This window comes from Patagioenas fasciata, chromosome 2, assembly GCF_037038585.1.
Source record: "Patagioenas fasciata isolate bPatFas1 chromosome 2, bPatFas1.hap1, whole genome shotgun sequence".
Lineage (NCBI taxonomy): Eukaryota > Metazoa > Chordata > Aves > Columbiformes > Columbidae > Patagioenas > Patagioenas fasciata.
The window spans coordinates 45,946,867-45,959,038 of record NC_092521.1 but is presented as its reverse complement, the minus strand read 5'-3'; the positions used below and the strand labels follow the sequence as shown (position 1 = coordinate 45,959,038).

The 12,172-nt window shown below is 40.4% G+C and overlaps 1 protein-coding gene across 4 annotated transcripts in view; it reads right to left on the bottom strand.

The window, feature by feature from the left end:
- Positions 1 to 12,172, bottom strand: part of NOL4 (nucleolar protein 4) — a 193,959-nt gene that overhangs the window by 131,530 nt on the left and 50,257 nt on the right. For all 4 annotated transcript variants that reach the window (XM_065830303.2, XM_065830302.2, XM_065830301.2 and 1 more), the window contains exon 5: positions 10,266 to 10,398. In XM_065830303.2, coding sequence (XP_065686375.1) covers positions 10,266 to 10,398 — 133 coding nt within the window. The remainder of the gene's footprint in view (positions 1 to 10,265; positions 10,399 to 12,172) is intronic.

Genomic DNA, 12,172 nt, shown 5'->3' with positions numbered 1-12,172 from the left:
AAGAGGTGTTCCCCAGGGTTCAGTATTGGGGCCAGTTCTGTTTGATCTCTTTATCAATGACATGGATTAAGAGATTGAGTGCACCCTTAGTAAGTTTGCAGATGACATGAAGTTGGATGCGAGTGTTGATCTGCTGGAGGGTAGGAAGGCCATACAGAGGGATCTGAATCAGCTGGATCATTGGGCCACTTGTATGAGGTTTAACAAGGCCAAGTGCTGGGTCCTGCACTTGGGTCACAACAATCCCAGGCAGCGCTATGGGCTTGGGGAAGAGTGGCCGGAAAGCTGCTTGTCAGAAAAGGACCTGGGAGTGTTGATTGACAGCCAGCTGAACATGAGCCAGCAGAGTGCCCAGGTGGCTAAAAAGGCCAATAGCATCCTGGCTTGTATCATGAACAGTGTGGCAAGAAGGACTAGGGCACTGATTGTCCCCCTGTACTCCACACTGTTGAGGTCCCACCTCAAATCCTGTGTTCAGTTTTGGGCCCCTCATCATAAGAAAGACATTGAGGTGCTGAAGAGAGTTCAGAGAAGGGCAACAAAGCTCATGAAGCATCTGGAGCACAAGTCTGATGAGGAGTGGCTGAGGGAACTGGGGCTGTTTAGCCTGCAGAAAAGGAAGCTCAGAGAAGACCTTATCGCTGTCTACAACTACCTGAAAGGAGGTTGTAGCATGGAGGGGGTCGGTCTCTTCTCCCAAGTAGCAACTGATAGGAAGGGAGGAAATGGCCTCAAGTTGTGCCACGGAAGGTTCAGACTGGATATTAGGAAAAAATTCTTCACAGAAAGGGTTGTCAGGCATTGGAACAGGCTGCCCAGGGAAGTGGTGGACTCACCATCCCTGGAGGGGTTTAAAAAACACATAGATGAGGTTCTTAGGGACACGGTTTATGCCACAGCAGTCACTAGTTCTCTCGGAGATGCATTAAGCTGACTCCTTGCTTGATTTCACAAGGAAGCGGGTTTGTAAAAACTCTGGAATTAAACTGAGGAAGGACGTAAGATACAAAGATGCAGCTGTCCCCACGACCAGGAACTTCTGTAGTAGAGATTGATCTCAGGGCAACATTTCTGTTGGAAAACCACATTCCACCTGCAAGACCAGTGCACTAATGAGTTGTTTTCCAACAACTCATTTCTTGGAGCTGTCCTAAGGCATCGATTTCTCTTCACTTCTGTTCACCTAAGTCTGAAAACTGTATATTATATAAAATTTGGATTCTTCCTTTGTGTTAGCTTGTATCTGAATTTATTCTAATGCTAATGCCAAACCCTACAACTGAGGTTCTGCATTGGTTTCTCAGCATCACACACAGTCCAGCCCACAAAGGCAACTAAATAGGGTGTCCTCCTGCACACCTTTTCCCAGAGTGGGTTTGAGTAGCTACTAAAGTCTGTCTGTCTGGAAGGGCGTTCCTTCAGCAACCAGGACTGGTCAGTGTCCACCTGACAGGCAGCAGTGGAGGGACTGCTTGAGCCTCACACATCTCCCAAGCTGTTAACCAGTTACCAAGTGCTAAATAAAGCTGTAAAAAATGCCATGTGGCCATGCTAAATGTAATCATTCTTATATCTTTCTGTCTCCAGTCAACCTGGAAACCATCACTTCTATCTTTCTCACAATAATGAAGCTATCAGCATTCATGAATACTTGGAGGACACCACTGGAGTCCAGCATATCCTGAACCTTCCAGAATCATGATATAATTTCTTCCATTATGTTATTAAGAAGTGACAGAGATTGCATGTCCCTCTGCCTCTGAATAACAAATATTGTTACTACTTGGCAACTTTAAAACAGGTATTTAAAAACACTGCTTCACAGATCTCAGGAAAATACATATAACCACTTCCTATGTGTTAAATATTAGAAAGTTCTCTAGTGCTGAAAAAGTACTACTCTCTTTTTGTAATCAAACATTTGTATTTGGTTAAAAACATACAACCCATTTTAGACATTCAGCATTACAAATATTTTATCAAACAAGAAACACTTTAAAGAAATTTCCATTAAAAAAATATCTTTCACAAGACAGCCCAATGTCTCCAGGGTATTTCCTGCTCAGAAAAAAAAAAAAAATTGCTTGCTTAATTAAAATATCACACAGTGAAGAATTAATGGTTAATTTTAATTTTCTTTAAAGCACATTATTTTACATCCCTTTTACTGAAATAAAAATGCTCTATTATTCTATGTTAAATCTAATAAGAAGCAAGCAAAAAATAGGTAGTCAATGTCTAGCATGAATTTTAACAGTAGTTATGAAAAAAAAAAGTCAATCTATACTGTAAGGAAGTAGATCAAATTAAATTAAGCAATCTGAGCACATAACCCTGCTAAAATCAACTGGTACATATGAAAGAATAAACTGGGTAAAGTGCCTGTACTGGGAAGCAAAACTAAATCCCTATACCAGAATGCCCCTTTCTTAATTTTGATGTTACAGAGAAATGGGAGGTAAAAGCCTGAGAGATGCTAAGATAATGAAAAAGAGCAAAGAAAATCAAGCAAAACAAAACTAATGTTTTCAGAAATCCCACTAAGTTTAGTTAAAAGTGCTTGCATACTGAAATCAAAAGCAAATTGGCTCCCTTCACTACCTGTGTAAGGAATAGATTGTGTGGCTGCTTAGTATCATTGTCAAAGTGAAATATCTGTTGACAGAGGACCTGGACAACACCGATGCAACCCACAGACCTGTTTTGAAGGTGCAAATGGGTAGTGGTCTGTGGCTAGCATTTTACACTGGGGTAGGCTTCACTTACCACTAGATTGCTGATGTAAAAAAGAATGGTTGTGAATAGAGTGAATGGTCTGCAAGCATTTTAGCATTACTTGTGAAAAGAGAATTCTAATTTCTCAGTTATTATTGGCCACAAGTATTCCCTGATGCAATTAAGGAGTAATAGCTGAGAACTTGATTGTAACCAACAGTCAGTAGTTTGTTGCTAACAAGGCAAACATGACAAACAATTTTGAGGCAATTATTGTCATTACAAGCCACACTCGATTGTTCAGGGCAAGAGTAATAGAAAGTGACAGTTGTGCAGCTGGAAGGGCAATGCCAGAAATGGGATTGTTCTCTGGTTGCAACAGACCAGTCAGACTCTAGCAGAGAGTCTGCTCAATGCATAATTCATGTCTAATAATATTTTAGTCTCTAAAGCAAATTAAAGTATAAGATAAAAAATAAAGCCAAGTCAAAAAAAAAAAAAGAACACAAGTTGTTAAGAGAGAAGGCACACACACAAGTAAAATGAAGCAGCAGGAAGACAGCACAGCCAGCTCACGAGATGCTTGCAAATGAAAATGCAGTAACACTACATATTTTAAAAGTCAATTGTAAAAGTAATCCATTCACTACACTTCAGTGAGAGGGATGCTTATGTCCAACTCCTGGTTTGAGACCCTTGTCTGATTAGGAAGGTCCCCAGAGTTAGTGAAGTTCTAGGAGTTCTTTCCACTAATCTGGAGGAAGGAAAGAGTGCTCTCCACAGAGAGACAGTGACACTTAATTCTTAGCGAATTTGAGTTGTACATAGAGTCCAAGGAAGATTTTCATCTATGATACAATAGAACTGCCTTACATATCAGCTCAATATTCTGATGAAAATGCCCATACCCGCTGCCTCGTCAGCAGCCAGTACATTAAAATACTTGATTTGCTGAAAATTCCACCCAGGTCTCCTTAGTGATGTTACAGACTGAAAGTTTCTAACACAGCTGCACCAACATTTCAAGCTTTTGCCCAGGCTCAGTACAATGCATTAACACTGACATCAAAACATCAACATCATGATGCTGCTCAGGTGTCTTTACAATGTCACTCGTGGTGCCTTTTGCATTGTCACCTCTAAAGAAGCCATTAAAATGCTACTGAAACTAGATTTCCACAACTCTCCGTCTCTGTTATTGTTTCACCATCTTCTTCCTCTTTCGTAAGTGTATTGGTTTATGCAAATAATATTACATCAAAGCAAATCAGATGGGCCAATCACCCCAGGTGTAGCTCCACTGAAGCAAAATAATGCTAGTACTGTATGCCAGGTTGTCAAGTTCGCTTAAACTGTGCTAAGGTGAAGATGATACTAATTTTCTCAGACAGAACAATATATTATAACTAACTCTCTGTCTAAAGAAACCTTTGTGATTTCGGCAAGGGCAAGATGGGCTTCAGCGCAGCCCATACACTCACTCAGAAACATGTATATGTGACTGTGCTGACTTTTGCTTTATTCAGTAATGAAGCTGGTGCTTGCAAAGGGTGGCAAATCGACAGCCAAATTAGAGCAAGATCATAAAAGACTATGCATAAGGTGCTGTATTGCTATTAGAGCGTTGCCTGAACGTTACTATGCTCCTGTCTTTTCCACTGCCATGAGGCAAGCAGGTATCTGAGATGTCTATCAGAAGACTCTTGTTCACTGTTCCATCCTTAGTCACAAGAAGTCAGATTATTGCCCAAAATGTTGCAAGTTTCACTGTCTCGAGCAAGACTGGAAGGTTTGAATACGTGAAAAAATTCAGTCAGCTCTCCTGGCTTTATCTCCAATGTCATTTTAAATGGTCTGCTATTTCACAAAAAAAAAAAAAAAAAAGGGTAAAAATTGTTTGAAATTGTTTTTCTATACTCTCTATAAGCTAACAGTGTTACTCCTTCATTCTTAATCAGCCCAAACCCCCACTATTAAGCAAAAATTACCTTTTGCTTTAGAGTAAAATTCTTATTAACTTTGTATGTGCAATGACTTGCATAATGTATAAGCCTAATAAGCAACTTTTATAGCGTTATAGCTGTGTTAACATGGATCTACAAACTAGAAATAAAACCAGTCAAGCCACAGAAAATCCCTAAAATGAAGAGGCTTTCTAAAAGTTCATGAGGTTGCATGTAGGAAAACTGGCAGCCTGATTTTTATGTTACTTTTAATATTGTTATTAAAGCTTTACAACTCCATGTGGTAATTTAACTTCAGTATACCAAAGAAATGTCACTGCTTTGTTTTGAAGCCTAAAGAAGTCAAGCTTTTAATTAAAAGACACCCAAACTCTGCTACATTTCATCTAATCTTCAGTGGGCCTTTACTGAGGTCAAGTGGACTTAGACCTCACAGAAAACAAACATATTTGTAATACCTTTCCGGACATGAACAGAAATTAGAGGCACAACACCAATCAACGTAAATTAATTTTGTAAATTAATGTAAAATAACGTTTCCACCGAAAATTCTTAATTAGCAGCAAAAAGGTTGCTGTGGGTTTAGTGCTGGGAATCGTTTGCTCTCAAGTTGCCTTTGTTACCACTCACTTCACTCAACATGAAGAGCAGGGCCAAAACACAGGCCACAGCAGAGACTGTTTACTCCAATATGCTCCTCCACCAACCTGTCTTCACTTTGGTCTGCAGCTGATGTTCCAACTCATACATCTTACACAACTTTGTGGAGAAAGAAAAGTCAAAGTTTTAAGGCAGGGAGTCTAGGTTTTAGTGGAATAAAGACAAAGGCAGAAAGAAATATGACAGTACAGCCAGTTGAGATTGGGAAAATGGATTAAACACTTGGCTTGGACTCATTTCACAGAAAACAAACCAACAGCAAGCATGTGTACAGCAAACTCTGCACCCCTGCACAGATGCACAGTTTTGACTAAGTTAATCAGCTAATGTTACTTTTTTCAGGTGAAGCTGTTGCGTAAAGATTAGAACTTTGATGCAGAAAACGGGTATTTAGATGACTGACTCCAACACTTATACCTACCACAAACAGAAAATTGGTGAAGGAACAGTTAATGTGACCAGCCACATCTCCTATGTCTGTATTGTGGAAAGCCTGGCAATTTGAACATGCTGGAGAAAGAGAACTGGCACCATCCAAATGACCACAAGCTACCTGAATTAATAATCCTCCATTGTATTACAGTAATACTGCTCAATTTTCTATAAATTGAAAAAAATACAACCAGGTAAAGCTTATTATTAATCTTCACGGTTAAGATGATAGCACAACTCCTGTCAAAGGTTGAAGTGTGACATATTTTGTCATAGCTAGCACATAAACACAGTCTCCATACAGTGCCTGTGAGAGGGAGTTCTATATAAATATGTATAAACATGCAACTATCGTTTTCTAAGAACTAGATTGAAGAGAACATAGTCTCTCCACCAGACCCCTACAAAGTACTGATATGTTTTGGTGTACCTCAGTACAATGAGAAATACTGAAAATAAATGAGTTGTGCATCTTGCACTGAGTTACAGTCAAATAGTCTCACTCCTGATTTTTATTTGATAGCTCACATAGTGAAATCCCCAAAAAATGTAACATAAAATTTACACTTAACTCTTGTTACTTCTAGAGTTGTGCGTATTCTTCATTTCCTCTAATCAGAGCATCCCCCTACACTTCTCTCACATCTTAGTAACTAATGAACCACCACATGTCTGGCTGCTCTGCATAGGGCTCCAGCTAACAGGCAATGGCAACAGAATCCCATTTTCCCTCAGGGCAGAAGCTCTTGTTGCCCCTCTGACAGACCTACTAAAAGGTCAGTTTTCACTAGAAAAATCATTTTTGTGGAGGTTGAAGCACTAATTCTTTTTTTTTTTAATTTAAATACGAACTCCTGTACTTCCAGCTAAGTTTGCAAACCTTGCCTGCTGCCTGTGGTCTGAGACAAGGGCAAAAGGGTTTGATACAGCAACATCAGAGTCCCTAGAGCATTATTAGTAGGATGGAGAATGAGTGACAGCTCTTGAGTGGAAGCTTTGCCCACAGATGAGTGGTATGCAGGGCTCGCTCCAAAGAACCAGCTTAGGACAAGGGAGATGTAGCATGTATAGGGAAGCAAGAAAACAAGGGCAAGCAACAGGAGAGGGAGCAAAAGAGAAAGGAACACACCAGCAATCTGCAGCCCTATTATCCAGCTGGCTGCTAGGGAAAGCAGCTCTGAGGCACTGGTAACCAGATAGCCCTACCCCATTCCCAGCTGGGGAGTGAACCGATTGCAAATTAGAGCTGCTTTCCTTTCCTAACTCCCCAGGGAAGAGCAGCAGCTCTTTTCCAACTCCTCCCCCATCGTTGCAGCAGTCCTGCAGGTGCTCAGGATGCTATTTTCAGCCATTCACCATTGGCAGGTGTGACTCAAGGTCCTGTTATTTAAAAGCATACAAAGGATAATGTAAAGTGGGAACTGTCCTTTGTAGTATTGTAGCAGCTTCAGTACTGCAGATACAATTCACCAGCTCTCCCCACTTCTCATTTCTTCCTCAAATCTCCATTATTTTTCAAGGTTATATGCTTTACACAAGGAGTCTCAGGAAGCCTCAGCACATTTGTAGAGCCCAGTGCAGTACCAGCACCCATCTACTGTGAGCAAACACACACATCCACTCTCCGTATTCTTCTGCTCAGTAGTTTTTCTACCTACCATTACATTTCTGGGTCTACTGCTTTCAGCTGGTACTGTTGGTCTCATATTTGCCTTTATTCTATTTAGGTTCAAGCAACCTAACCATGAGAAATAGAAAACACAGAGTACTAGACTGGAAGACAATGAGAAACCTCAAGTCAAATCTTCCTAGTATGAGCTCTGCAATGGAGTCCCAAAGCCAAATTTCCATCTGAATACAATGAAGGTATAGCCCCATAAACTGGACTGGAAGAGGTGTCTCCATCTATCCCTCAGTGGTGTGGCCCAGCTCACTCTTATGCTCCTTGAGGGTACATGGACTCTGTTTATATCCTCGTCTCAAAACAGTTGAAATCCATGGGAAAAAAAACAGCGGATGTTCCTAAATATTCTCATGCCACCTGGCATAGAAAGCCAGGTAAGCAAAGTGACAGAATGGATCACCTTTAGGTACACTAGAGCGGTCAGTAATCCACCCAAGGCAGCAGTTTTCCTAATGATCAAATCATTCTCCCAGTGATGGCATCCTTGGGGCAGCAGAAGACCTGTGCAGCAGAAGACCATTCCACCACAGATACCACTCCCAACTGCGTGTGGACAGGCAACCTTACACACGAGTAAGTTTTCACCTGCCAGAACACAGCAAAGACATTTCAGATGAGCCAAATGACAGTGTCTTTATCTGTAGACTGAATGTGGTGACTGACATAAACTCCCATGGATATATAGAGTGGCTAGAGGGAAGTGGGCAGGAATCACCTCAGACACACAAATTCACGTTTTGGTGATGATTTTGGTGTATGTGCGTGATAATTAAGTATTAAATTTGTAAAATTTTACAGCGAAGGCTGTGACAGCAGAAGGGATTGTATTACTAAGTTCGTTTAAGTTCCTTATTGTTTCCTTTCTCTCTGTTCCCACTTCCACTCCCTTATCCCTGTGCTCATTAATTTCTTCCAGCCTTCTTTTTTCCTGCTTTCTCTTATCATTCTTCTTTCTTCCTCCTTCTCTAATGCCTTTCATTTCCTCCTTCAGCCTCTTCTCCCACATCTGAAAAAGCAGTGTTGCTATGAGTAGCCACACTCAGGTTCACTACCTGACAACAGCTACTACAGGAAACCTGTAAAGCAGGAAGAGCTGCTATTTCAGATCTATCGGTAGATGCTTTAGCCAGAAGATGCAGCAAAAAATAGGATTGCCTTAGGAAGGTAAGCAAGTAACATCTGGGAGGAAAGAAAGGAAAACTGAGAAATTTAAAGCAATTCTGTAAGATCACACTACCTGTAGTTCAAAAACCACAGTGCATTTTTTCCCATACATGTTAAATAGCAAGTGACAGTTTCCCAGCATCTTATCTTTGGTACTAATGTTCTAATACGATTAGATGCGGCACATGAATCTGGTTTTGGCAGGTATTAAGACACATATGACAGGTATTTCTGCACAGGTTACTACATTGAGCCATAATTTTTATTTCAGACATATGCATGCATGCAATTACTACTAAGAAACGCTCTATATATGTGAAACAGATTAAGTATACAGGTAAGGAAAAACCTCTAAAGCACAGTTTTGCACTGAAAGCTAGATATACAAAAATGGCACCTTCCAAAGTATCCCTGAAAACTCTGAGGAGTATTATTATAGTATATTAGCCCTGAAAAGTCAGACTTCAACAGGAAAGTGAACTGATCTTCCCTATATCTTGTGCATCAGAACTTTAGTGAACATATGTACACAGAAATTAAGTCAAAACAAATTTGGTGATAGCTTGACGACAGTCAGACAAAAGGCAGCTGTGGTTAGAATCTGACCTACCAAACCATCACACTCTTCCTCCTCTTTCATTTGTGCAGAAAGCAATGCAGTGGAAGGTCCTACTCATCACCAGATCCTATCAGGCACTATGCGGCACATCCTCTCTCACCCAAATAGCTCACCAGCCTACAACTGACCATGATACAGTACGTAGAAAGAATCCAGATTAACTGTCACATTCTATATATTTAGTGTTCAGGAGAAATTTAAGAAGCAATTCTGAATTGGCACACATGACCTGAAAATTACAGAGTAACAAATGCAGGATACCAATATGGTGTTTCTAATAGTGATAGAATAGACCTGCACTTTGGATGTTGTGCATTTGTGTGGCTCCCATGAGCCAGTGTCACAATCTATAGTGGACAGACTGTGTGAGCTCCACAGCCAAGGGGAAAGTTCACTCCAAACCAGGCTCATCTAACTCATTCTATAAGAAGGGCTGAAATCAAAGAGTACACATCTATGCATCTTCTATGCATCTTCTTCCACCTCTTTCACCAGCAAATTAGCTTTGTGTTGTACCTGACACAGAAATAATTAACATTCAGGTTTACAATGCTGCTCTTTCTGTTTTCTCTTCTTTTACCTCTATTTTCCTATTAGAATTTGTCTTTTCTATCTTTTTTTTTTTTCTGAATATCACATCCCAATTCCTTGCTCTCAACCATGCTTCTGTCACACCCCTCTCCTTCATTTCATCCAATGAAAACAACTTTCTCAGCCTTCTGGGTTGCCTCACAAAGGTTTGAGTTTAATTTCTCTTTATGCCTGTGTATGGTCACACTACATATATAAAAACAGTAAAATAATACTACTTGACATGTAGTGGTCTAAACACTCACCTGTTGCCTAAGCAACAAATAAATTAACCTGAAAAAAAATCCAACTTCATTGTCTTCATGCTGAGACATAGGGAACATAGACTTCAAATTACACACCATAAAGAAAAGGACACAGCAGGTACTAAATGAAGGCACAGAACAGGAAAAAGACAAGGCAATACCACATTTTCTGGAAGAAACGAGAGCCTTACCATCCTGCTGGCCCTGGAGGTTCTGAGGACTTTGCATTCTCTCTTCCAGATTTGAGCTGAGGTCAGAGTTCACAGCTGACATCCTAGTCGAGTCACTCATATCAAACTCATCACTTTCTATAGAGCTTTCATCCTGCAAATTGAAAGTTGCAGAGTCACGTCAGAAAACATCGTATACTGTTCACATTACATGTGCAGTTTACTCATCCCTGTTCCTTTCACTCACACCTGGTGTGGAGTTTAATCATGCTCAATCTTTGTGTATATAAGCAAACGAGCAGAGCACATAAAGAAGAGCCAGGAAAGCACAGCATTGATGTAATATGATCATCTGACAAATGCAATTTGTTCAGCTATGAGGATACTCCATTACTTCGCTCTTAACTGTTCCCAAAGTATTTTGCAAAAGAGGGCTATAACCAGAGACCCCATACCAAGTCCTTGTTATTTAAATTTGGTTGACGAGAGCGCCCCACATTCCCTGCCTGAATCCTCTACCTTCCTCAAGCGAGGCTGATAACCCTGTGATGACCACTCATGGCAAGGTATTTCCAAATGAAAACTTGACCTAACCATCACCAAATTTTCTTGACACGATGTCACCCTTACACTGCTACTGTGTTTAAAGAAGCGTCTATTAAAATGATAAAGCTTATAAAAATTCTGAGCATGATCATATGGTAGTCAATGGCAAACCAAAGCAATATAATCATTTAAGAATAACTTGAAATTTATTCTACTTCATACATCTTTGATATGAATTATCCATCAAGTCTAATTACAGAGTATCTACCAGGGATGACAGCAGAAGGCAAAAAGAAAAAGTCCTGATCAAATATTTTGTCCCCAGTTACAAAAGCAAACCAGTTTTGGACCTAGTCCAGCAAATGTTCACATACGTGTTAACTTTACTTTTTTCAGTCCCACTGAAGTTCATGCTTGCACTTGTGAATTAAAAATCAAGCATTGACAAGTCTTGCTCTGTAAGCTGTTAAGGCAGCACAAAAAATGATGGTGATATTTTTTTAGAAACAACTTTTCTGAGATAACTACTCCTGTTATGAAGAAAAGCCATTTAAAGAACATATAGAAAAATAAGCCAGATAGCTTTGTATCCCCTAAAGATTATTTCAAAATACTTTTCCAATTAATATATTGGGTTTTTTAAAACAAAACCAGAACTTTAACTGACAGGATTCTGACTATTTTTTTCTGGGTTGCTCACCAGAAATTACTTAGGAAAATGGTCATCTTTAGAATATGATTCCCTGTGTATCTGTTGTGAACTGGTTTCTACAGATGCTAACACAGCTGCTTTCTTCTTTCTGAGCACTTGGCCCTTAAATCAATCCCTCTCTTGTGTGTCAGTGATGTTTCCAGCTTGTATGGGTGTTTCTTTCATTTTCAGAAGGGAAGTTCACTGTGGTCACAGCTCCTGTTGAACCGTGAGGAAGTGCTGCCAAATGCATTTCAGGAGTGAAGGTGAGACAACACACAATGCGATGCTATTCTGTACTGTCACACCAGGACAATGAAAAATAATGAAAGAAACATACCTTGTTATCAAAGTTTTGTAAAAAATGAAATGAAGGAGTGAGGGCTTCTCTAGTGGGCAACTGTTTGCCCTGCCCAGATAAGGCAGAAGAACCCCAGTTAGAGCAGCAGCAAACACCCAAACGCTGCCCTCGCACAAGAACCATGGGACGTGGTGCCCACCACTCTCCTGTCCCAGACAGACAGGGCCAAGGCACTCATCAAGCTGGTTCTGAGGTTTTGGGAAAACACACGCTGCTTTCTCAAAGAGCAAGGTCAGAACGCAGACTCCTCCAGACCTTCTGAACGGCTGCGGCTCTGTTAAGGCACAGTGGTATTTCTCAGTGATCCCTGCAGGAACCAACAAGCAGCAG